The 27,497-nt window shown below is 45.8% G+C and overlaps 1 protein-coding gene across 14 annotated transcripts in view; it reads right to left on the bottom strand.

The window, feature by feature from the left end:
* Vps13D (vacuolar protein sorting 13D) overlaps nt 1-27,497 on the bottom strand; it is a 250,150-nt gene that overhangs the window by 103,875 nt on the left and 118,778 nt on the right. For 13 of the 14 annotated variants that reach the window (XM_076208559.1, XM_076208564.1, XM_076208569.1 and 10 more), the window contains 13 exons: nt 25,368-25,735; nt 24,360-24,581; nt 23,119-23,266; nt 22,736-22,923; nt 20,451-20,549; nt 12,378-12,472; nt 12,034-12,201; nt 10,545-10,703; nt 7,456-7,556; nt 3,730-3,878; nt 2,783-2,936; nt 2,331-2,556; nt 1,452-1,554 (listed from right to left, as the gene is read on the bottom strand). In XM_076208559.1, the coding sequence (XP_076064674.1) occupies nt 1,452-1,554; nt 2,331-2,556; nt 2,783-2,936; nt 3,730-3,878; nt 7,456-7,556; nt 10,545-10,703; nt 12,034-12,201; nt 12,378-12,472; nt 20,451-20,549; nt 22,736-22,923; nt 23,119-23,266; nt 24,360-24,581; nt 25,368-25,735 (2,180 nt within the window). Of the gene's footprint in view, nt 1-1,451; nt 1,555-1,900; nt 2,112-2,330; nt 2,557-2,782; nt 2,937-3,729; nt 3,879-7,455; nt 7,557-10,544; nt 10,704-12,033; nt 12,202-12,377; nt 12,473-20,450; nt 20,550-22,735; nt 22,924-23,118; nt 23,267-24,359; nt 24,582-25,367; nt 25,736-27,497 lie in introns of all 14 variants that reach the window. The other variant, XM_076208561.1, reaches the window with a different exon arrangement.

Genomic DNA, 27,497 nt, shown 5'->3' with positions numbered 1-27,497 from the left:
AGACACATTTCCACCATCAACTCTCCACTACGATTCTTTCCTGGAACTCCACATTTCTACTAACTACATACATACATACATATACCAAGGCTTTTTTCCCCCTTACCAGGGGGGTAGCCAAAAAGGACAAGGCACAAAAACATTCCCACCCATTTCATCCCCGAAAACACTCCACACCCCTCCACCCTCCCTCCCATCTTAGCACCTCCTAGATGACGGGTCATCCCTGCACCCTGTCCACTGCCCTGGGTCAGAAGCAGTGTCGCAGGACACAGCACATCCACAGCAAGGCCGCTTCATTAAATCGGCGACCCCCACTCTCCGTCCCCCCATATAAAGGAGAAGACGGAGAGAAATCCCTTCGGGCTGCGTCAAAATTTTTGCTCACACACACTACCTCACCCCCATTCCCCCGTCCAATCCACCTCATGCATCACAACATTTTCCATATACAACCATTCTCCATTCACCCCTGTCTTCTGTCCTCTCCCGTCCTTCCTCAACCGACATTCCCCTCTTCCCCAAAGCCCCCTTCATCCTAGGACGTCCCCTCATGTTCACTCCCTCCACATCTGCCTTCCATACCTCCTTTACTAGTCTTTCTTCACTCATTCTTTCCATGTGTCCAAACCATCCTAATACTCTTTCATCCACCCTATCTCCCAGCTCCCTTTCCACCCCTGTTCTCCTCCTCACTTCCTCATTTCTCACTCTATCTAGCCTAGTAACCCCCATCATACTTCTCAGACACTTCATCTCAAACACATTCAAGTTCCTTCTCTCTTCCTCTCTCATGTTCCATGTTTCTGCTCCATACAGTGCTGTTGGCACAATCACTCCTTCATACAGTCTCCTCTTAGCATCCATTCCCAGATTCCTATTCCTCATTACACTTTTTAAACCACCAAGGCATTTACTCGCTTCTCTCAATCTACATTCTACCTCCACCTTCACTCCACCCTTTCCTGCCACATTTGCTAACTAGTTTACATAATTCTTCCAACAATTTTGCAGTCTATTGATGCTGCTGATGCAGAAGTTCACCTCCTGCATTAAAAAATTGCTGGTATCTATAAAGAAAAATTACTACTTTATCAGAAAGTTAATGATATTTTAGGAGTTGGGGAAAAAGTCATAGGGAACAAGACTGAGTGAAAATAATGATTCTTTCATAACAAAAGTCATAAGTACTGCTTTGTATCTATAACCTAAGTCTACTGTTCTTCAACATGACACCCTTCCCAACCCCTTCACCTCTTTTTTCTTCATCAGTAACTCCCTTGTGCTATCAATTTTTCTACAAATATTCTTACTCCTTTTATGATAATATTCCTTCTTTCACAGATAATGTTTGTTAAAACCTTTCTTTCTGGGTGGCAAGACAGATCTAGCCATTGTACTTTGATGAGTAAAGTTTTATCTACCCAATAAATATATCTCTAATCACTCACCCATTCTGTAGTGCGCATAACTGAGTGAGACCCACAAACAACAGGAGTTGGAGCTGGTGGGGGATCTTGTGGATAATTATCTCTTCTTACATGAACACAGAACCTGCATTTGCAAAGATAAAAAAGGAAAGAAAGAAGAAAGCTGGTAAGTACCAATCAAAACAGGACTTAAGCAGTGAAACACTATATCAAAGCAATGAGCATAATTCATGCATGTAATATGAGTTTAAGTAGCTCCAAATACCACTAAAACTACCTAAGCCATACTTCATACAATAACAAAAGTTTAGATATCTATATATACCATTATGACAACTGGATTCACCAGTTCACATGGGGTCTAATAATAATAATAATACAAACACTAATTCATCCAAGTTTTTAGAAGAAAGGAAATAAAAACTATGAAAAAACAAAATGGTGCATTTTGCTCCAACAAGCCAACCAACCTAATAGGTGGCACATTAGCATTGATTGCTGGGCATTCTCTAAGGTCAGTTAACTCTTGTCTGGCTTGAAGCAAAGTGTACCAGTGCAGAGGTTGCTTACAGTACAGCCATTTTCCCAGGGAGCAGAGGGGTCGCACGCACAAGCGAGCCCAGGCATATAGCAATGGAACGGCGAGTGTGCTCTTTGGTGCTACTTGTAGCAATTTGACATCTGGCATAAAATGAACCAAAGGGTGAAAACTTAAAAATGTAACATAAGAAATCATGAAATGATGGGGTTGCACTGCTGAAAGAAAAAGAAAAAGAAGGAAAAAAAAAAGAAAGAAAAAGAAATGGAAGAAGAAGAGATAGACAGAAACTATACAGTACATGCAGGTCCATGCTATGGCAGAGGTTCTTCTACACAATACAGACGTTCTTGTAAACACACCTATAAGGTAATTCCCGGTTACTGTTTAGAATGTCTGACTGCCTAATGCCATCCTGAGCATGTCCCTGTCTTAGAGTATGAATACAAAAAACTGGTCTATTAGCAAAACCAAGGACACAAGAGGTCCTCTCAGGCACAGGTTTAACGTGTATCTGAGACTCGAGGAATCTGAGAGGTACTGGGTAAGTGATGCCAGTGGATAGATGCTTTGTGAGTGATGCTGGGGCTGGAAGTGGAGGGATTACAGGTTAGTCAAAGACAAACTCAGCAATAAATCCATGAACAAAATAAAAAAAAAGCAATGAATGAATAACGAAATGTCAATAACATGAAATGAGAAACAGTTGGTAATAAAAACAGTTCAATAATGAAATGAAATACTGAGGATAGTTATTATAATTCCATCATATTTATAAGCATTTTAACTCAAAGACCTTAATAAAACAACTCACCACCAAGTCTGAGAGCCACATTGTTCATTTTGATCTCAACAGGAAAGTGTAAGTAGTTGGTTAACAAGAGAGCTGAACGTACAGTAACCAATTTCCTTGCTGACCCATCCAAGGTCACTGCCATTACTACTCGTGCACTGGGAAGTTCTGAGTGCTAGGAAAATATTAATAACAACATTAAATAATGTGCTGATTTGATAATAACTGTATCAACAAAACTATAACCATTCTATTTTTTTTTTTTTTTTTTTTTAGAAAAATTCTTCAGTAGTGCTACTTAAAAGTTACTTATAACTTATCACATCCTACAATAACAAACATAATTATTTCCTCAAGCTCAACTGGTTGAAAACTTAGACACACAGTGACTGGCAATGATCCTTGAGCCCTCTCATAGCTATCACTAGGAAGATACTTTGGATTGTTGTTTGTGTTGTATTAGTGTGGGTCAATTTATGTCACTAACTTATAGTAATAGATGATGAGCAGTCGCCAGCTGTCAGTTCTCCTTATGTAAAAAAGGTGGAGGAAATACTAAGGAAGCTGACAGAGATCTTGAGGCTGTTCTGAAGCCTGTGTGTCAGCCACTTGACGCTACACCTCCATATAAAGGTGAAGATGTTGACAAGTTCTGAAGATGGGTAGCTGGAAGATGATTCTCTGATGTCCATCTTGCAGGACCACCACTTGCAGGCACTCATCATTGGTCACATTTTATAAACAACATAAATCTTTCAACATTTCACTTTTTCAGTACATATGCATGCATTTCATGAAAAAAATATAAGTGCACTACCTAATTAATTATTATTTTTTTTCTATAAATTTCTGTCTAGTTGTTTGGAGCATATATGCTAAAATATAAATTTAGGAGGAACTCCAAAAGCAACACTAAAACGATGAATAATTCTACAAGCTACAGTTGCCCATGATGGACAAAAACTTACCAGAGCAGAAGGAGATGTTTGGGGAGCAGCTAAACGAAAGAAGACTCCTACTTTATCTACTGTAACAGGTCCAATCATTTGCCAGCCATCCACACGAACTACTAGTTGATGGACTTTTAGTTCATGTGTGTCTCGATGTCTTTGTTTACCTGTCAATTACCAAAGAAACAGGAACTTTGAGGATACAAATACCTCCAAATAGGAATCATTAGGTACATACAACCCCCCCTACATATACTCCACACCCATCCAATAACCTTGTCCTTTCCGTCTTAACAACTTGTAGACATCCCTGCCTTTGCCACACTATTGGGGTCAATGGCAATGTAGCAAGACATAACACCTCCACAGCAGGGCCTGAGAGCCAAAACTCCCCGACTGCTTCATGATATAAAAAGCACACATGAACACCTTACTGTTGCCCACATTTATTTTCAGATTTCTCCTCTCTTACACCCTCCCAAACTTTGCCACCAACTACTTCAGTCTATACTTCAACTCAAACAACAACTGCTAAGGAAATTAACACAAGGTTTCTAGGCAGAGGTTTGGGGCTGGTGAGATTGGAAGGAAGTTGTTGTTTGTGGATGACATTGCACTTTTAATTAAGTTAAAGGATAGATGGAAGTATTAATGACAAAATTTTGGAGGGTAAGAGAGAAAAGGAAAATGAATGTAAATGTGGGCAAAAGTAATGAGATGAAAAGTAGAGTTGTGTGGATGGCAGTGAATTGGAAAAGAGTTTGAGGGAGTGATTGTGGCAATAGCACTGTATGGGGCAGAAACATGGAACATAAGAGAGGAAGAGTTTGAATGTGCTTGAGATAAGGTGCCTGAAAAGTGTGATAGGGGTTACTAGGCTGGATAGAGTGAGAAATGAGGAGGTGAGGAGGAGAACAGGGGTGGAAAGGGAGTTGGGAGATAGGGTTGATGAGAGAATATTGAGATGGTTTGGACACATGGAAAGAATGAATGAAGAAAGATTAATAAAAGAGATGTGAAAGGTAAAAGTGGAAGGATTGAACTTGAGGGTATGACTGAGGATGAGATGGATGGATGGAGTGAAAGGGGCATTGATCAAAAAGGGAATGTCTGTTGAGCAAAGAAGGGAGCAGGCAGTAGATGGGGTGACTGGAGAATGGCTGTGTATAGATGATAATGTGATGCACTCTTTCCAACCTTGTAATCCCTACCATACTTCTTAGACATTTCATCTCAAACAAATTTAAACTCCTCTCTGCCTCTTATAAATTCCAGGTCTCTGCCCCATACAGTGCTGTCAGCACAATCACCCCTTCATATAGACTCGTCTTAGCATCCATTCCCAAATGCCTATTTCTCATGACACTTTTTTAATCCCCCAAGACATTTACTTGCTTTTCTCAGTCTACAATTTATTTCCATTGCCACTCCTTTCTTGCCACATGCGACCCTAAACACCTAAAGCTATCCACTTCCTCCAGCTTCTCTCCTTTAAGACTTACTTCCAACTAGTGACCATCCTTTCCCCTTGTACATCTCATCACCTTACTTTTACCCTTATTTACCCTCAACTTTCTCCTATTGCTTACCCTCCCAAACTCTGTCACTAAATCTCTTAATCCCTCCTCTGACCTTGCCACAAGTGCAGTGTCCTCCACAAACAGCAACTGGCTCATCTCCCACATTTCTCCATTTTCTATAACCATCTCCAGTCCCCTGCCCATTACCCTTGCATTTATGCATTTACCCCCCACACCACCCTATTCATGTACACATTGAACAGCCATGGTGACATGACATATCCCTGAAGTAGTCCCACCTTTACTTCAAACCACTGGCTCTTTCCTTTTGTATGAAAGTGGCAGTTGCTGACAAGTCTATTGAAATAAACACCATGTGAGGACAGAACCCCCATCAGTATGATGTTTCACTTGTTACAGCATTTTCAAGTACATGCTGGAGACAAGGACTACAACGCCACCATATGGATTCACAAGGAGGTACGAACACCTCTTTCTCTCCTTCGGCTTGGCCATAGTCCCATGTGACTTCCCAGAGCCTGTTCTGGCGATGACATACGTGAACAGGTGCGCTGAACTGACATTACCCATTGACAGCTTGCCGGCCGCTGGTCGTGACGATTTCCTACAGGACTTTAGTGACTTGCTGGTCTTCAAGGATGACCCCCGCACCGTCCCTCTGGGAAAGATGAAAATCCCCCCCCCTCCCCCATGAGCACCCAACTGCAAGCTGATGCAACACCCCTTGCCACCCACGTGCCCAGGCTGATACTGCTTACATTTCAGGTTCAAATGAAGGAAGACCATTCTCAATGGTGCACCAAGGTATCACCATGCCTGTTGTAAGGCTAGCTCTGTCGCCATCGACCCTGCTGGTGCCCTTCGATTCTGCCCTGCCAGTGGTACTACAGACGGATGCATCTCGCCTCTATAGCACTGGGCCACCCTCTTTGCTCGGTGAAGGACCTGCCGTCCTTGTGTGTGGACCTCCCACCCATGATTCCGCCCCTGACGTGGTGTGCACAGGACCGTGCAATACTGGGCACTTACACCTTGTTCAGTGTGGCCCAAGGTTTCCGATGGACGGTAACACTCGACATGCCACTATCACATGAGACACTTGCTGCCACTTGGGCTGCATCCAAATGCAAGCCATAGCCATTTGGATGGCCCCACTTCTTGCTGATGATGGACCATCGTCAGCTCATTCCCCTCCTCATGTCAGGAGCACTGTCACCGGCAACGCCAGCACTTCACGGGGATGACCCATCACCCGCTGCAAATGCCGATGGGATGCTCTGGAGACTATGGGCCGAGGCATGGATAAACCCCACCTATGGCCACCTGCTTACCTGTATGGCCTCCAGGCTCCTGTCTGACCGCCTCCCCCTACCCAACTCCGTCCCTCCATATTGGAAGCTCCGAAATGCCCTCTCCACTGATGAGGATTGTTGCTGTACGACCAGCACAATGCCGCCCCTGCCATCTACAGGAGCGACCTCCAGCCTCCAAAGACGCCGCCCCATCCCATCACATTCCATCCCTCGGTGGAGGACCTGCCATCCTCATGCACGGATCCCCCCAATTCCAACCCCGCTGCTCGCCCCGGCTTGTGGATGAGCATACCCCTCACCATGATCATGTGAGCTTGGAGGGGGGGGGGTGTAGTGATGATGCTATAAGGTGCTCTAGCATTGGACAAGCAGGTCGCCAAAGTGTCGTAGCATGCCCAACCACCAGTGACGCTTCCTACAAAGACTCTTTGTTACGGCTGACAATTGTTCATTCATATGGCCATAAGGCCCTATTCATGTGTGTACCTCTCTTACTCTGTGCAGTGAGCTCTCAAGCCAGTCTAGAATTGTACATCATATGGTGCACATGTAGCGCTCCATGTATGCTTAATGCTAATAAAACCATTTGAACATCCCCCCAAAGTGTTTCTGTTGCACACATAATATGTTCCTCTCCTAATCTTCTCAACACCTTCCCATACGCCTTATTGATAACACTTACCAGATTGATCCTTCTAATATACATTCATATATGACTCCTTTTTCCTTGTATAGCAATACTATACATGCACTCCTCCTGTCCACTAGTACACTTCCTTCTCTTAGACACACATTAAACAATGTCATCAGCCATTCTTCTATGTATAACTAGAACTAGAAAGTTACACACTACAGTTATGCTACAGCTCTGAACATTTGATTTCTCATACCTGGACCTTCAAATGAAAAGGGCATCGTTCCTCCTGGAGAAACCATAATCCACTCATTATCAAGGATACTTTCATGTGGAGCTACTTCAGTATTAGCAAGGCTGGAAACAAATTGCAAATAAAAAATGTGAGACATTGCACTTAGATATAAAAATATACATCTACTTTACCTGAAATCTTACATATACAAAGGGCTTTTCCCCCCTTACAAGGGAAGTCCCCATCTGGGGTATTGGCTGTATGTTATTATGGGATTAAAAGCTGCTCAGTAGCATGCAGTTGATACTTTAGGGTTTATATTGGGTGCCCCTATGGACCAGAGTCACACATAATTTTGTCTGTGATAAAATAAATCTCTATTGAGAAATAATACTTTATTATACTGCTACTGGCCCTCTGTTATACTGTCCCCCAACTCTTAACCCCTTGGGATGGGTGGGGGTTGCGTGTCTTGGATTTTTGTGGTGGGGTGTGTGTGTGTGAGAAGGCTTTGGGAGGCGGTAGGGATGTTTTATTGGGCCTTTATGGATTTGGAAGGAGCTTGTGACGGGGTGGACAGGTGGAGTGCTGTGGATGTATGGGATGGGAGGAAAGATGTTGAGAGCGGTCAGGAGTTTTTGAGAGAGCGGTGGAGCCTGTGTTGTAATTGGAGGTGGGGGTGGGCCTTTGGTAGGGATGTGTTATGATGCCTTGGATGTTCAATTTATACATGGAAGGGGTGGTACGTGGGATGAGCACAGGGGTGATGGGCCTGGGATTGGAGATGGTTAAAGAAGGTAGAGAAAGGTGGGAGATGGGCTGGTTGTTGTTTGCTGATGACACACTCGTGGCAGGATCAGAGGAGGGATTGGGGAGGTTGGTGATGGAGTTTGGGAGGGTGTGCAGGGAAAGGAAGTTGAAGATTGATGTGGGTGGGAGTGGGGTGATGGGATGTATAGGGGAGAGAGTGTGGCGGTGTGGGGTGGAGGTGAGTATTAGGGGAGAGAAACAGGGGGGGATGGCTTTGGATGTTTGGGTACAGATGTGGCAAGGGGGGAGGGGTGGAGGCAGGGTGGAGCATGGGTTGAGAAAAGCAGGTGGGTGCCTTGGGGGGATTGGGAGGTGGACATTTGGGAATGGATGCTGGAAGGAGGTTATATGAAGAAGTGGTTGTGCCAATGGCAATGTGTGGGGTGGAAGCATGGAACATGGGAGAGCGGGAGAGGAGAAGTTTGATTGTGTTTGAGATGGGGTGCCTGAAAGGTGTGGCAGGGTTGCTGGGTTGGGTGGGGAACAAGGGGGGGGGGGAGCAGGGGGTGGGGGGAGTTGGTGGAGGAGTGTTGGGATGGTTTGGACACATGGAGGTGAATGAGAGGGGACAGATTGGTGGGGGAGGTGTGGGGGGCAGAGGTGGAGGTGCTGAACGATGAGGGATAACCAGGGATGAGATGGGTGGATGGGATGGAGTGTCTGTTGGGGTGAGGGGGTAGGGGGGGAGGGTTGGGTGGAGAGTGGTTGTCAGTAAATGGTGCTGTGATGCATGGAGGGGGGGGGGGTGCATATGGTGTTTTGATGCAGCCCGAACAGATTTCTCGCTGTCTTCTCTTTTACTTGGGGGGTCACCAATTAGGTGGGGCAGCCTTGCTATGGATGTGCTATGTCTTCTTGCATTGCTTCTGATCCAGAGTAGTGGGTGAGATGCAGGGATGACCCATTGTCTAGGAAGAGCCAAGATGGGAAGGAGGGGGAGGGGGGGTGAATGGGAGTGGAGTATGTACGGATAGAATGGGTGGGAGTAGATTTTATGCCTCTGTTTTTTGGCTACCTTCCTTGTAAGAGGGAAAAAGCTGTTGGTATATGTATGTACAAGGGAAGTAGCCAAAGTCAAAAGGCATAAATCCACTCCCACACATTTCATCCCCATATACTCCACCCCCATTCACCAACACTACCTCCCTCTTTTCTAGGCTCCTCCTGGATGATAGGTCATCCCTGCATCTTGCAACACGACAACAGCACATCCACAGCAAGGCTGCTTCTTTTAATCATGCAGAAAAAGAGAAGATGGGGAGAAATCCCTTTGGGCTGCATCAGAACATCATTCACACGTACTCCCTAACCCCCCCAATCCCCCATCCACTCCCTTCTATGCATCACATCATCCATACACAACTATTCTTCACTCATCCCTATCTTCTTTCTACTCCCATCCTTCCCCAACACACATTCCCCTCTTTCCCAATGTCCCTTTAACCCCATCCATCTCATCCTTGGTTGCTCCCTCATGTTCACTCCATCCACCTCTGCCTTCCATACTCCTTTTAGTTATTTTTCTTCACTCATTCTTTCCATGTGTCCAAACCATCCCAATACTCTTTTATCAACCATATTTCCCAACTCACTTTCTACCCCTGCTCTCCTCCTCACCTTCTCATTTCTCACCCTATCCAACCTATAACCCATACCATACTTATCTGACATTTCATCTCAAACACATTTAAATTCTTTCTTATGTTCCATGTTTCTGCCCCATACAGTGCTGCTGACACAATCACTCCTTTATACAATCTCCTCTTAGCATCAATTCCCAAATGTCTATTTCTCATTACACTTTTCAATCCACTGAGGCATTTACTTGTTTCTCTCAATCTACATTCTACCTCCACCTCCACTCCTTTTCCTGCCACATTTGCTCCAAGAATCTAAAGCTATCCAATTCCTTCAGTCTCTTTCCTTTAATGCTCACTTCCAATTTACTGCCATGCTCTCCCCTTGTATATCTCATCACCTTATTTTTGCCCACATTTATCTTCAACTTCCTTCTTTCGCACATCTTTCCAAACTGTCACTAATGTCCTCAATCCCTCCTCTGATACTGCTACATGCGCAGTGTCATCAGCAAACAACAACTGGCTTATCTCCTTTTTTTCTTTTCTTTAACAATCGCCAATCCCTGACCCATTACCCTTGCATTTACCTTTTGCACCACCCCATCCATGTGTAAATTGAACAGTCAAGGCAACATAACACATCCCTAGTGAGGTCTCACTCAATCTCTCCATTTCTGATATAAACTTGATTACATTAAATATTCTATATAAGGGCCTCACCTATCTGGAGTAGTTGTTAATGTTGCAAATGACAGATCACATCCAGTGTCATTCTTGAGTGCAAAGGGAATGAAGGGAGACCTCCTCCTGTAATTCTGAGGACTCACCACAGTCTTGCTAGATTCACTGCCTCCAACACTCACAGTTTCTGTCTCAATTCTGAAAGAAATTTAATTAATTTGTCACATCATGTTATCAATTCAAGTATATACATACAAATGCATACCATAGGCCCTTTCCCCTTTATAGGGTGTGTCTGTGTGTGTGTGGCTGAACCAAATCACCCACAACATATACAGATAAAACTCATTTAACTCTCCCTCTGATCTCAGCACCTTGGGGATGAAAGGTTGCCCAGTACTCTGTTACAGTGGTAGGGTCAAAAGCAAGTTCAATCTAAAGCAGATTAGGTCAACATCCCTATAGGCCATCATCTCTTCATCAATTCGTAACCTTCTTCCTCCATTCACTCCTATCTTTTGCACTTTCTCTCCCTTGATCAACAGACATTCCATATGCATGCAAAGCCCCCTTTCCCTAATCCATCCATTTCATCACTAGCTTTCCTCTCAAGTCACTCCATTCTCTTTTCCTTTCCACATTCTCTTACTAGTTTTTCCTCATTCACTAAAGTACATGCATACATTTACCAATGGCTTTTTCCCCTTACAAGGGAGGTAACCAAAACACAAAAAAATCCACTCCCACCCATTCCATCCCCACATACTCCACGTCCATTCACCCCACTCCCTCCCTCTTATCTTGGCTCCTCCTAGATGACACGTCATCCCTGCATCTCACCCACTGCCCTGGGTCAGAAGCAATGTAGCAAGACACAGCATATCCCCAACAAAGCCACTTCATTTAATTGGTGATCCCTCCCCTCTCTGTCCCCTTGTTCAGAAAAAGAGAAGACAGAGAGAAATCCCTTCGGGTTGTGTCAAAACATCATTCACACTAATTACCTCACCCCTCATCCCCCCCATCCATGCATCACAGCATCATCCATACACAACCATTCTTCACTCACCACTGTCTTCTGTCTTCTCACGTCCTTCCTCAAAAGACATTCCTCTCTTTCACAATGCCCCTTTTACCTCATCCATCCATCTCATCCTTGGTTGCCTCCTCATGTTCACTCCATCCACAATTCTTTTACTAATCTTTCTTCACTCATACTTTCCATGTGTCCAAACCATCCCAATACTTTTTCATTAACCCTATCTCCCAACTCACTTTCCACCCCTGCTCTCCTCTTCACCTCTCATTCTCACTCTATCCAACTTAGTAACCACTACCATACTTCTCAGGCATTTCATCTCAAACACATTCAAACTCCTCTCTTATGTTCCATGTTTCTGTGCTATACAGTGCTGTTGGCACAATCCCTCTCCATACAATCTCCTCTCAGCATCCATTCCCAAATCTCTATTTCTCACTATAAGTAATGATTTAATAAAGGAAGGAAGAAAAAATATCAAATTGTAACCTGTCTCTGTTGTAGTAGTCATGTGTCCAGTTGGTTTTTACTAGATGATACAGGTCAATGAGAGTGGTGGTGATGTTCACATTTACTGTGTCTTCTGCTTTCAGACTTAATATTAGCCTTGCTCCTTTTAAGTCACTAGACATTGTCTTGCTCCATTCCAAGGTACAACTGCAAAAAGTATAAGAATTGGTTGTTCACAAATATCGTTGTCTCATATTTACAATTTGCATATTCATTTACACATTATAAAAATGGTTTTATTAGACTGATTCAAACATTTATTGTAAAGGTCTTTTTAATGTGAATTGTGATCATTGTTGCAAGTTTATAAGAACAAAACTTACTTCCATGGTTCTAAAAAAGGCTCCCATCCAGAAAGGGCCCGATTGTAGTAATCAATAGAAAAAGTGCAACTTGCAGATCCTTTCCCATTTTTATCCTGTAGAGTTACATGATATTTTTAAAAAGAAGAAGAACAACAACAATATTGGCATTTTGCAGTGAACACTGCAACAAATAGATAAAGTTAGAGATTTGGTAAAGGAGAGATTTCAGGAGGGTAGAACAGTCAAGGTATAGAAAGAGTTAAAAGAGATCAGCATTCTTTCCTTAATGGAGATTAGTCTTTAATCATGAAAGAATATTCCATGACTCTGGTCTGTAGGGATGTCACTAAAATCCCTAAACACATACATACATACACCAATGACTTTTCCCCCTTACAGGAGAGGTAGCCAAAAAACAAAGGCATAAAATCCACTCCCACCCATTCCTTCCCCACATACTCTAATCCCATTCACCACCCTCCCTCCCTCTTATCTTGGCACCTCCTGGATGACACATCATCCCTGCATCTCACCCACTGCTCTGGGTCAGAAGCAGTGTTGCAAGACACAGCACATCCACAGCAATGCTGCTTCATTAAATCAGCATCCCCTTATGCAGAAAAGGAGAAGACAGAGAAATCCCTTTGGGCTGCATCAAATTATTTTTTTTACAAATATGTAATTTTCGCAGGAAAATTAATTTTTCCCTGATACAAACCTGAGGTACTCCTTACACTAGGATACTCTCGCGTAGCGCGAATATTTCTACTGCGAAATTAAAATCCTCACTCTGTGGGTCTGGGCAACGCTTATCCTCAGTAAGGGGCCCCATTGGGGCAAGGGGGGGGGCCCTTGCCCTCCACCACAAGTCTCGCACACTATAACCATTCTCTGAGCCAGGTATGATTTAAGCACAAGGTTGTCAGGCAAGGAGAAGGAACTGTTTAGAGGGGTGGTTGAGGAGGGCCATTAAAGGTAAGGAGTACCTCAGGTTTGTATCAGGGAAAAATTAATTTTCCTGCGAAAATTACATTTGTTCCGAAGAATACAAACTCTTCGGTACTCCTTACACTAGGAGACTCGGACTTAGGAGGGAAGGAAGTTGTTATCTAGCCTGGGAAACCGCTGTAAGGAAAATCTAGTGTGCTAAGACTATGTTGACCAGACCCCTATACATTCCCCTCACTTTGAAGTGCACCCCTTTCTGTTCCCTGGAGTGGAGACAGAAAGGTTATAATCACTTTTGTACCACTGAAGGGCTTGAATTGATTCCCTTGGAATGCTAGAGAGCCCGCGGGTGAGGTAAGGGAATGTAAGAGTATGAGAAGGACTTTAGAAAGTTATCCCTGCAGTTGCCAGCCAGAACCTGGATGAGTTGTCAGGGTCGGCTGTGTGCTCTTGAGGAGGGGTATATCATTTTCAGGACTTCTTGGGCGGCCACTATGGGGCCCAAAGATAAGTTCCCTAAAGATTCCCGCATAACTTCTTTGAGGTAAAAGGAAGTGAACGTATTCTGGCTTTTCCATATACCTGCTTGAAGAACCTGGTTGACTGACCGATTCTTTCTGATGACTAGGGAGGTCCCTACTGCCCTCAGGTCATGGGCAATCTGTGTGGTCCATGTCGCAGGCTCTGCGGATGACTTCCATTGTCCAGTAAGAAAAGGAATTCTTAGTGATGGGCTACCTTTAGTAGAGATGAACAACCACTTTAATTCTGGTCGAAGATGTTCGGTTCTCTTGAGGTAGGTCCGGATGGCTTGTACCGGGCATAGAACTGTTTCAGTCTATTCTCCCCCTGCAAATTCGTCTAAGGATGGAACACTAAAGGACCAGAATCTAGGGTCGGATTTGGCAGGATCTTTGTTTTGGCAATGAATTGAGGCATGAAAGTGAAGGAGACCTCTTTCCATCCTTTGGAATGGGCGACTCTATAAGAGATGGCATGTAACTCCCCTACTCTCTTGGAAGATGCCAGGGCTAGCAGAAAAAACTGTCCTCTAGGAGAGGTCCTTCAGATGTGCCTCTCGGAGAGGTTCGTAAGGGGGACCCCTCAGAGAGTTCAGGACTAATGCCACATCCCGCGGAGAACTGATTTCCCTGGGGGGGGCATGATCTTTGAAGTGCCTGAAGAGCATGGAAATTTCCTGTGAAAGGGCTAGGACCATGCCCTTCAGAGAAAACACCTGATTTAGAGCTGCCCTATAGCTTTGTACTGCCGAGAGGGAGATCTTCCTGGACTTCCTGAGGACGTGGAAGGAGGCGATCTCAGGAATGGTGGCTCGAACTGGGACTAACTTCCTGGAGTGGCACCATTTGCAAAGGCGCATTTCCCTTGATAAAGGTTAGCTGAGGATGAGCAAATAGGAGCGGACATGTCCTCAACCACTTCTCTGGGAAAACCCTTCTTTAGGAGGATCTGGACCATAGTCTGAACGCGTGAAGATTGAGTGCTGAAGGGTTCTTGTGCCAAGGCCCGTTGATGGGTGGATACAGAAGATCTGGTCTTCCCTGAAGGGCCAGAGGCTCTTCTACTGCTAGCTCGAGGGCGTCCGGAAACCATGGGGCTTCGGGCCACCAAGGAGCGATCAAAGTCATCCGAAGGTAGGATGCGTGTCTTGCTCTGAGGTACCTTCTGGAGCAAGGGAAATGGTGGGAAAGCGTAGGAGTCCAGGTTGTCCCAACTGTGCAGAAGAGCGTTTTCTCCTGCTGTCAGAGGATCCAGGAAAGGGCTGAAATATTGGGAGTTGGTGATTCCATCTCATTGCAAAAAGGTCCACTAGAGGGGAGCTCCATTTGCTGAGGATGAAGTTCGCTACTTCTCGATAGAGGGACCATTCTGTGTTGATTATCTGATTCTTCCTGCCGAGGTGGTCCGCCCAGACATTCCTCTTCCCCGGGATGTAACGGGCTTTGAGTGACACCTGGAGATTCTTGGCTAGGTTGAGGATGTCCATCATCAGAGGGCATAGTTCCTGGGAGACTGTGCCCCCCTTGCTCGTTCAGGTAGGGTACTACCGAGGAGTTGTCCGACATTATGCCCACTACTTTTCCTGAGACTTGATCCTTGAAGTGACGGAGAGCCAGGAGTACTGCTTTCAACTCAAGCCAATTGATATGGGCTGTCCGCTCGACTGTGGACCAGGAACCGCTGATGTGATCGTCGTTGAGGTGGGCTCCCCAGCCCTCCTTGGAGGCATCGGAGAACAGGAGGACTTCGGGGGGAGATGGGCCGAGGGGCATCCCCATGAGAAGGTTGCATGGGCCTTCCACCAGAGAAGAGAATCCTTGACTTCTTCGGTGAGGGAGATGTGTTGTAGGGGTTCTCCCTCTTGCGGGGCCCACTGAGACTTGAGGAGCCACTGTAGCGGTCGCATTCTTTGTCTACTCCAGGGGATTAATTTCTATATGGAGGCCATATGGCCCAGGAGGATTTGGCATTGTGTAGCCGTCAGGAACCTGGTCGATAGTGCCTGTGCAACTAGAGAAGCGAGATTCGGGATCCCCTTTCCTACTAGGAAGGATTCCATTAGGGAGGAGTCCAGGACCATACCCAGGTACGTGACTCTCTGTTCTGGTAAGAAATCTGACTTTTCCGGGTTGACTACTGTGCCCAATTTCAGGACAAAGGTTAGGACCATTCTCAGGTGTTCTGGCATAGCTGGGCGGAATGCATCTTGGAGGTCCAGCGACACCATGAAGTTCCCTTCCCTGATAGACGCCCTTACGGACTCTGGGGAGGCCATTCGGAACTTTGTCAGGGAAAAGGAACTTGTTGAGTGGAGACAAATAGATGACTGGTCTCCACACCCCTGTTGTCTTTTCTACTAGGAATAGCCGTGAGAAGAACCCTGGGTCCGGAGTCGAGACTTCCACTAAAGTTCCTGTCTGGAGCAAAACGGAGGATTCCTCCGCTAGGGCCCGCCCGCGAGCCGAGTCCGGGTGGAAGCTGCTGACTTGGATGGGATAGAGGGAGAGGTTTGGGACAGTGGAAAAGGGAAGACAATAGCCCGTCTTAATGACTCAGTAGGTCCAGTCTTCCGCCCCGGCCTCTTCCCATGCTCTCCAGTAGAGGGAGAGGCAACCCCCTATCCTGTGCAGAGGGGCTGGCGAATTCCTAGGAGTCCTGTGGGGGAGTCCGGAGCCTCTATAATGTTTGCGTCTAGGATCTCGGAGTCCACCATATCCGGGGGAATCAGCGTGTGGGTGAGCATAAATCTCCCTGAGGAGGGGGTCACTGGGGTTCCCGAGGATGGTGTCTCTCCTGCGGGACTCGAAGTTGGCCCAGGACTTTGAGAGAGAGGAAACCTGATGCTTCAGGGGTCTGCTCGCGCTTGCCCAAAAAGCCTGGAGGTCGCATTCTTCCTGGGGTTGTAGTGCGGGTAAGAACCCCCACGCCGAGGCAAGGAGGCGTTCTAGCCAGGAGTTCACCGCCAGGGACAGAGCCAGTGATTGAAGGTGGTTGCTGACTTCCCTGCCAGAGAGGAGGACGTTTCGTCTGCGCAGCGACTCGGCGTCCGCCTAACCAGCTCTGGTAACCTCGCCGGGATCGAGGCTGCTCCGAGGGTTGACCCCGATGGGGTGTAGAAGCGCTTCTGGTGTTCCAATGGGACCGGAAGCCAACGCGTCTTCTCGGTCGTCCTTGTTGCGAGAGCGTCGGAGGCCTGGGCCATGGCTCTCGCCGTCTGCGTACTCCATGGAAGGTGGAGGGGAGGAGGCTGGGCTTTCTGAGAGTTGGCCGTCATGAAGATGTCAGACTCGAATGTGGCTTCCTCTTCTTTCGGGTGGCCCAGTCGATTCGCCCTTCGAACCCTCGCGAGGACGTCCGAGAAGGAAGGTGGGACCACCATCGAGGATTCCGACTGGGAAACGGGAGGGGAAAGGGAGCGTGGCCCCCCCCCCCTACGGAGCTGTGGACATCGTCGTCGGCGTAGGAGGGGTCGGGACGGGCAGAGAGGAACCTCACGCTACCATCCCGGTCACTGATGGGTACAGAGGGGGGCCGAGCAAGTGGAAGATGGTCGAGGGGGGCCCTTGGGGGCGGTGACTCCTCACGAGCTTCCGTGCGGTGCACGAACCGCGCTTGAGAAGCGCGGAAAAATTCCCGTTGGGCCTCCATCTGTTCCTTCAACGTAGTGACGAGTGAACAGAGTGGGGAGGAGGTCCGGGGAATGTCCGCTTGAGTCCCGCCTGGGTGCGGATGGTCCGGGAGACGCCAAGGGGAGACTGCCTCCTCTGGACGAAGCCGAGTCACCCACGACGAACGCGCGCGTGGGCACATCTCGGGCTTCCTGCCCACCGGGCATAGAAAGGGTTCCGGCGATGACCCGGCTCGTCTGACGACGGGTGGAAGGTGAACGTGGGGGCCACCCGAGGAGGAGAAGAGGCCGACGCGCTCCGAATCTCCGAACTCGGCTCCTTTGTCCGTGGGGGGGCGGAGCCGCCGGCAGCGTCGCGGGGCCGGTGGACGCATCCGGGAAAAATCTCGTACCCGGGGGGGTTCGCGGGGGCCAGCGCGTGCCCGTCGGAGCTAACCACCCTGTGGGCAGGAACAGGAGACAAGTGGCCTGAGACTGACTCGGGGCGGCTATTGTACAACCTTTCCGTTTACTACGCTTAGGAGGGGGGAGACAACTGCCCGCGTCCTCCGCCGACGTAGCATGCCTTCTCCTTGTGTCGGGTGAGGGGGGAAGCCATCTAGAAACACCGCGTCTGCAACCTCGTCCCTGATCTCTGTCCCTGTGAGCAAAGGGCATGGAAAGGGCACCGTTGATCACCCAGCTCTTCCTACGGTGGGTGTTGTGCGTACAGCGGGATTCCTGAGTAGAAGAGACTAAGGGGCTCTTTGCCCCCCCCCCCCCCTTTGTCCGTGCCGGCGTCGAGTTTCGGGGGCAGCCGCAAGCGACCACATCCGGGAAAAATGTCATACAGGAACGGTAGCTAGCGGTGGCTTGACGCGCATGTCCGACTACGCTAACCGTCCTTTGTTGAAGGAAGAGGACAACTTGGCCTGAGAATGACTCGAAGTGGCGTTGTACCACCTTCCTGGCGACTGTTGAGTTTCCGGGATGGGCGAGGGCAAGCCGCAAGCGACCTCATCCGGGAAAAGCTCGTACAGGAACGGTAGCTAGCGGTGGCTTGACGCGCATGTCCGACTACGCTAACCGTCCTTTGTTGAAGGAAGAGGACAACTTGGCCTGAGAATGACTCGAAGTGGCGTTGTACCACCTTCCTGGCGACTGTTGAGTTTCTGGGATGGGCGAGGGCAAGCCGCAAGCGACCTCATCCGGGAAAAGCTCGTACAGGAACGGTAGCTAGAGGTGGCCTGAGGCGCATGTCCATCTACGCTAACCGTCCAGGTTTAAAGGAATAAAGGACAACTTGGCTTCCTGTCTACTACGCCGTGGAGGAGGGAGAGAATTGCTCGTCTCCTCCGAAGCCGTAGGCCGCCTTCCCCAGTTTTTGGGGGGGTGAAGAGGGAAGCCATTTTCTATGGCCATTTTCTATGCGGCGAAACCACAACAATACTGGAACCAGATTCCATACTTACAGTGAAGGGTAGGATACCCGGTGGCGGTTAAGGGAATAATACAGGGAATGGAGAAGCACTTAAAATTCCAGGACACAGGATGGCGTAGGGAAAACCCCGATGAAATTGAAGGACGACGAACTCCTTAGCGTCCTTAGAGTGAGCTGGCGACAATCGAAGCGGATTGCTTGATTTTCGGCACCGACGTAAACATGGAGAGATGTTAACGCGGTCACTACTGCGAAGAGAATGGTTATAGTGTGCGAGACTTGTGGTGGAGGGCAAGGGCCCCCCCCCTTGCCCCAATGGGGCCCCTTACTGAGGATAAGCGTTGCCCAGACCCACAGAGTGAGGATTTTAATTTCGCAGTAGAAATATTCGCGCTACGCGAGAGTATCCTAGTGTAAGGAGTACCGAAGAGTTTGTATTCTTCGGAACAAACTCCCCCCAACCCTCCACTCCCTTTCATGCATCATGGCATCATCCATACAAAACCATTCTCCATTCACCCCTATCTATCTTCTGTCTTCTCCCTTCCTTCCTCAACAGACAATCCTCTTTCCCAATGTCCCTTTTACCTCATCCATCCATCTCATCCTTGGTCGCCCCCTCATGTTTACTCCTTCCATCCCTGCCTTCCACACCTCTTTTACTAACCTTTCTTCACTCATTCTTTCCATGTGTCCAAACCATCCCAATACCCTTTCATCAATCCTATCTCCCAACTTCCTTTCCACCCCTGTTCTCCTCCTCACTTCCTAGTTTCTCACTCTATCAAGCCTAGTAACCCCTATCATACTTCTCAGGTACCTCATCTCAAACACATTCAAACTCCTCCTCTCTTATGTTCCATGTTTCTGCCCCATACAGTGCTGTTGGAACAACCATTCCTTCATACAATCTCCTCTTAGCATCCATTACCAAATGTCTATTTCTCATTACATTTTTTAATCACCCAAGGCATTTACTTGCTTCTCTCAATCTACAATCTACCTCCAACTCCACTCCTCCATTTCCCGCCACATTTGCACCCAAGTATCTAAAACTACCCACTTCCTCAAGTCTCTCTCTCATAATACTCACTTCCAGTCTGCTGCCACTTCTCCCCTTGTACATCTCATCACCTTACTTTTACCCACATTTATCTTCAACTTCCTTCTTTTGCACACCTTCCCAAACTCTGTCACTAACTTCCTCAATCCCTTCTCTGATCCTGCCACAAGTGCAGTGTCATCAGCAAACAGCAACTGGCTTATCTCCCACTTTTCTCCATTTTCTTTAACCATCTCCAATCCCTGACCCATTACCCTTGCATTTACCTTTCGCACCACCCCATCCATGTATAAAAACAATGACTACATAGTTTATACATATGAAGAAGAAAAGAAGAGAAAGACATATACAGTATTCAAACTTTAAACAAAATGCAAATTTGCCTTCTTTACATATTCTAAAGGAAACTGTACTGTGTTTGTATATAAACAATGCAGTCAGATACAAAATGTGATCACAATCTAAATAGAGATATAGAGTATGAGTAAAATATAAGGTTTCAAAACTTACTTGTTTCAAACCCAAATGAGTAAGAGATGACTCGATGAGTGGAACATCACAATCACCACAATCATCAATGACACAAATATTTACACTGCCAGTCTTGATCTGTAATGACACACAATTAAAAATAACACAAATGAATTGTAAACAAACAAATGAAATCAATACAAAATGTATCCAACATTACAAGGTCTGCAGGATAAACATAATTTGCTGAGTAGTGAAAAACTTTGTACTGTGTATGGATTTGTTTCTACTTGATTATCAAGTTGCCATGCAATCAATTCCCCAGTATGGGATACATCTTGTTACATTCCACTTGAGGAGGAGAACATACATACATACATACATATACCAAGGCTTTTTCCCCCTTCTAAGGGAGGTAGCCAAAAAGGGAAAGGCATAAAAACACTCCCACCCATTTCATCCCTAAATACACTCCACACCCCTCCCACCCTTCCTCTCATCTGAGCACCTCCTGGATGACGGGTCATCCCTGCACCCTGCCCACCGCCCTGGGTCAGAAGCAGTGTCACAAGACACAGTACATCCACAGCGAGGCCGCTTCATTTAATCGGCGACCCCCCCTCTCCGTCCCCCTTTGCATATAAGGCGAGGACGGGGAGAAATCCCTTCGGGCTGCGTCAAAATTTACTCACACATACTACCCCACCCCCCACTTCCCCGCCCATTCCTCCTCATGCAGTCACAACATCATCCATATACAACCCTTCTCCACTCACCTCTGTCTTCCGTCCTCTCCCTTCCTTCCTCAACAGACATTCCCCTCTTCCCCAAAGCCCCCTTCACCCCATCCATCCACCTCATCCTAGGACGTCCCCTCATGTTTGGGAGATAGGGTTGATGAAAGAATATTAGGATGGTTTGGACACATGGAAAGAATGAGTGAAGAAAGACTAGTAAAAGAGGTATGGAAGGCAGATGTGGAGGGAGTGAACATGAGGGGACGTCCTAGGATGAGGTGGATGGATGGGGTGAAGGGGGCTTTGGGGAAGAGGGGAATGTCTGTTGAGGAAGGAAGGGAGAGGACGGAAGACAGAGGTGAGAGGAGAATGGTTGTATATGGATGATGTTGTGACTGCATGAGGAGGAATGGGCGGGGGGGTGGGGTAGTATGTGTGAGTAAATTTTTGACGCAGCCCGAAGGGATTTCTCCCCGTCCTCGCCTTATATGCAAAGGGGGACGGAGAGGGGGGGTCGCCGATTAAATGAAGCGGCCTTGCTGTGGATGTACTGTGTCTTGCGACACTGCTTCTGACCCAGGGCGGTGGGCAGGGTGCAGGGATGACCCGTCATCCAGGAGGTGCTCAGATGAGAGGAAGGGTGGGAAGGGTGTGGAGTGTATTTAGGGATGAAATGGGTGGGAGTGTTTTTATGCCTTTCCCTTTTTGGCTACCTCCCTTGGAAGGGGGAAAAAGCCTTGGTATATGTATGTATGTACATTCCACTTGATAATACAATCAATCAACCAATCTGTTGCCCCAGGTCTCTCTTGCTACAGCCACCAGATAGGCTCTTAAGTCACTCAGGGAAAAAAATAATGCGTTGTTCTCTAGGGAATATTAGTGTGGGGCATTGTAGAATGAGATAATCTATGTCTTCTGCAAAGTGGTTGCAACAAGTTGTTTGAGTCTGTGGCCAGGTCTATTCTGTGTTGGGACTGTTTCAGTGCTGGATGATGTCCTGAGTGCAATGATGCCAAAATGGTTCTTACTATAGTCTGTGTGCTCTAAGGAGTCTGTTCAGGGTGTGGATACCTCTGCCTTCCACTCCTCTTTTACTAATCTTTCTTCCCTCATTCTTTCCATGTGTCCAAACCATCCCAATACTCTTTCATCAACCCTATCTTCCAACTCCCCTTCCACACCTGCTCTCCTCCTCACCTCCTTGTTTCTCACTCTATCCATCCTTGTAACACTTATCATACTTCTCAGGCATTTCATCTCAAACACATTTAAACTCTTCCTCTTATGTTCCATGTTACTGTCACACAGTGTGCTGTCGGCACAATCACTCCTTCATACAATCTCATCTTAGCATCCATTCCCGACTCAACTTGTAATGAAGCAGTGAAACACTAAATTTGTGGCAAGAGTAAATATTACATAACTAAAATTGGGATATATATGTACATGTTGTACAGGAGGGAGAGGAATAGGAAGAAGCATAAGAGGAAGAGGAGGAGGCAGAGAGAGAATGGAAGAATGAAAGAAATTTTACAAATGTCTACTAATGACATCAAAACAAAACAAAATACTTTCACAACAGACCTCAAGAGACTGAAAGTTGATTGGCATATCATCTGTCTGTTGCTGCTGTTGAATGGTTGGAGCAGGTACAGGTAAGGCATTATGGGTAAGCCACAAGGCAGCATCATCCAAGCGTCCACCACAAACCTCAAGGGCTCGAATGCAGTCTTCTTTATGAAATCCAAGTCCTGATAGTTTTCCTACTTGAACTGAAATAAAACAAATTAACTGCCTGGGATTGAGTTCTAACATTATATGATGATTGCTTCAGAACAGGAGAAACCTCTACCATATAAAATCACTTGTCCTTGGTAGAAATGGATGTCACAGTCTTAATGGGGTTAAGAATGATCAACTAAATCTAAAATGTTGAAATCTGAGTGGTTTCAAGCAAGTCTTCTAACCTTGGAAATTTGCTGGTCTGTTATCAAATTCACCAACAGGCGAGTTCTTCTTTGTTGATGCTCTCTGCTTTGGAACTGATTCTAAGATCTGCTGAAATAACTTCATGTCATGGTAGCTTAAACGGATATTCAGCTGGTGTAGAACAATCTGGAATGATTGAAAAAATTATATCTGAAGATTATGTTGTGGAAGATCAAGATATACAGGAACCTTAATCTTATTTGACTTGGTATAAAGGAGGTGGCTGGGTAGAAGCACAAACCCATTTAACAGAAAATATATGTATAAATAAACTTACTGATCTATCTACATAATAAATTTTCTCAACCTCATATGAAAGTTTGCTAGCCAAGGTATGCACCCACCCTCCACCCATCCCATGCCTATTGTTTCCCTTTTAAAAATCTTCTAGCTCCTTGTGGATGAAGGGCCATCTAAATAAATAATAATAATCTATATATATCAGGGGCCTTTTCCTCCTTATAAGGAAGGTAGCCAGCCAAGGCATGCACTTGCCTCCACCCAGTGACAAAGTGTGCAAAGATGGTATGTGGAACAAGGAAAATGGGAGGGAATAGAAGGAAGGGTAGTGAATGTTGGGATGATGAGGTGAAAGTGGCAGTAGTAGAGAAGAAGTGAGAACATGTGGATTGATTGCAAGTATGACTTGGAAACCACAAGAGGTACAGGAAAAAGGAGAATGATAACTGAATTAAAAAAGGAAAGATATAAATCTATCTACTTATCTGTATACCATGTTTTTTTTTTCCCCTTACAAGTCAAAAGGCAAGTATCCACTCCCACCCATTCCACTCCCATCCACCACCATTTCCTCCCTCCCATCTTAGCTCCTCGTGGATGAAAGGTCATCCTGGTCTCCTGCCCAGGGTCAGAAGCAATGCAGCAAGACACAGTACACCCAGAGCAAGGCCACTTCACTTAATTGGCATCCCCCCTCTCAGTCCCCTCATGTGGGATGATGATGATGATGATAATGATGATGATGATGACGATAATGATGATAAAAAAAATGGAAGGTCCTTAGCTTTATGAAGTTATCTATCTGGCATTTATCACAACAAAACCTATTCAAAGATGCCAAGCTAAAGTGTATGACTGCTTTGAAACAAGGAAAAGGAAACTTAAAAAAAAAAAAAAAAAAAAAAAAAAGTTTCTATGGTAAATCACTAATTTGACTATTAAGATAAACAATAAATCATCATCCTAGAGCACTCTTTACCTCCACTGTATGCTGTACATTCATGGACACATTAGAAATGTCCCCCACTTGATGTTGACTAGCTTTATCGTTGACCTCAATGTTGACAGTGACTGGATCTATGATGGACAAAGCTGTGTCATCCTCTAGGCCAAGGATGCAAGAATACAATTCACACTGATTCAGGTTACACGAAAGTGGCCTCTCCTGCAGCTGTGGTCGATAACTGATGACTGCTGTACTCTGTGATGAAATTCATAATTATAAAAAAAAAATTCTCTTTCCCAGTTATCTAAACCAGTCCCTTGCTATATGCATCTCTCCAACAAGTGATTCAAACATATGTAACAAACACATCTTTTATTAGTTCCTATTTTATGCATTAAAATCTCAGTCATGCAAGTTGTGTGGTGGAACATGTGGAATGGCTCTATTTTTCATATTCAAGTAAAATTTTCACTTTGAGCAGATTTACACTCTCCAGCAAATTTCCACAATGTATTCCTTGCTTATATATAAGGAAGGACTGGTGGTAATTATATTTGGGCAAAATTAAAATTGACATGAGAAAAAGTACATACATACATATACCAAGGCTTCCCCTTACAAGGGAGGTAGTCAAAAAGGAAAAGGCATAAAATCATTCCCACCCATTCCATCCCTGAATACACTCCACACCCCTCCACCCTCCCTCTCATCTTAGCACCTCCTGGATGACGGGTCATCCCTGCACCTTGTCCACTGCCCTGGGTCAGAAGCAGTGTCGCAAGACACAGCACATCCACAGCAAGTATTTGGCAATAAATCCAATGAGTGTATGAGGTGGTAACTGCCTATGTAGACAAGCTTCAGCTGTTGTGTCCTGTGGTACATGAAGCCTTGCCGCACTTGATTTTACCTATGTACTATGGCAGGGAACCCTTTATCTCCACAGTGTTGAGAAGAAGTGAATCTTTTTTTTTATAAGGGGACTGTGGCATTAGTATAATGTGTGTGACTAAACATTTCCCACAATCTCCGTCTCCTTACCTTTAATATCACGGCACTTGTATCCCATACTGAGGTGTTTTCCACTACAACTAACTCAGAGTCTGTAATGTTCAACTTCAATTCAAATGGGATTTGTGGCTGTTCCATAATAAGTGCATGCTTTGTCATAAGGCCTGTTGATTCCACCATTGGGTTAAGGCGAGGAGATACAGAAGGTGGTGGCTGACTGGATGGGGGTATTGATGAAGTGTCCAAAATGTAATTTGGCAATGGTGAGGTAGACCTAGGAGACTGCATTGCTGGTGAATAGGTGCGAGGAGAATTTACAGTTGGAGTCTGCAGTGGGGAGAAGATGTATGGAGTTGCTGGACTGGAGGAGCCCTCACCTTTCTCTGATTTTCTCCCATCTGGAAAAAAATATATGTATACATATGTGTGTATATGGAGACAAAATAATCAAAATTCAATCAATATTACCTTAACTGTTATATTACTGTTTGAAATATATGGGTCCTATAGTAGTATTAACCCTAGTTGCAAAATGACATGTCATCAATTGGTCTGGAAAAGAGCACATATAAGCCCTTTCCTGAAACCAATCAAACTGCCAGAGAACCTAACATCCTAAAGACCTATTTCTTTCTTCTTTATGATATCTAAACTGGAAGAATGATCCTAAACAGCATCCAAACACACATCCACCTTATCAATTCAACATGGATTCAAAGACATTCTACCAATATCTGCTTACAAATGTCACCCAATACAAAAAAAGGCTTCAATAGCTGATATCTAACAGAACAGTAATGGTGGCAGACATGCATACATACATACATACATACATATATATATATATATATGTATATATATATGTATACATATATATATATATATATATATAATATATATATATATACAGTATATATATATATATATGTATATATATATATATGTATATATATATATATATATATAAAGATATATATATATATGAAGGTGCAAAAAGAAGTCACGGGTCTAGTTCCGAGTTCCTGAGTTTATTCCTGACTGGTTTCGCTCAAAATGGCCTTTCCCCTTAAGAAAGGTGCCACTCATCTTATGTCCATTCAACACCCATTTGTTGTCCCTTCTTAGTTATTTGTGGATTACTGGTCATCCCTGTCCCCCTCCCATTGCTAGGGTCAGAAGCAATGCAACAAGGCATAAAAATCATTTAGTCAGTCTGTTGCTGTGATGCATGTGAGGGAGTATGTATGAATGATATTTTGATGCAGCCTGAAGGGATTTTCCCCCATCTTCTCTTTTTCTGCATGAGGGGAAGGAGTGGGGAGGTCGCCGATTAAATAAAGCAGCCTTGCTGTGGATGTGCTGTGTTTTGCTGCACTGCATCTGACCCTGGGCAGTGGGCAAGATGCTGGGATGACCTGTCATTCAGGAGGAGCTAAGAAAAGAGGAAGGGAGGGAGGGAGGGAGGGATGGTGAATGGGTGTGGATTATGTGGGGATGAAATGGGTGGGAGTAGGTTTTATGCCTTTATTTTTTTGCTATCTTCCTTGTACATACATACATATACCAAGGCTTTTTCCCCTTTCAAGGGAGGTAGCCAAAAAGGGAAAGGCATAAAAACACTCCCACCCATTTCATCCCTAAATACACTCCACACCCCTACCACCCTCCCTCTCATCTGAGCACCTCCTGGATGACGGGTCATCCCTGCACCTTGCCCACCGCCCTGGGTCAGAAGCAGTGTCGCAAGACACAGCACATCCACAGCAAGGCCGCTTCATTTAATCGGCGACCCCTCTCTCTGTCCCCCCTTGCATATAAGGAGAGGACGGGGAGAAATCCCTTCGGGCTGCGTCAAAATTTGCTCACACATACTACCTCACCCCCCGCCCATTCCTCCTCATGCAATCACAACATCATCCATATACAACCATTCTCCACTCACCTCTGTCTTCCGTCCTCTCCCTTCCTTCCTCAACAGACATTCCCCTCTTCCCCAAAGCCCCCTTCACCCCATCCATCCACCTCATCCTTGGACGTCCCCTCATGTTCACTCCCTCCACATCTGCCTTCCATACCTCTTTTACTAGTCTTTCTTCACTCATTCTTTCCATGTGTCCAAACCATCCTAATATTCTTTCATCAACTCTATCTCCCAGCTCC

The sequence above is a fragment of the Oratosquilla oratoria genome, chromosome 25, assembly GCF_046742065.1.
Source record: "Oratosquilla oratoria isolate Oo_2021 chromosome 25, ASM4674206v1, whole genome shotgun sequence".
In the NCBI taxonomy this organism is placed as follows: domain Eukaryota; kingdom Metazoa; phylum Arthropoda; class Malacostraca; order Stomatopoda; family Squillidae; genus Oratosquilla; species Oratosquilla oratoria.
This window is presented reverse-complemented; position numbering and strand designations above follow the sequence as displayed.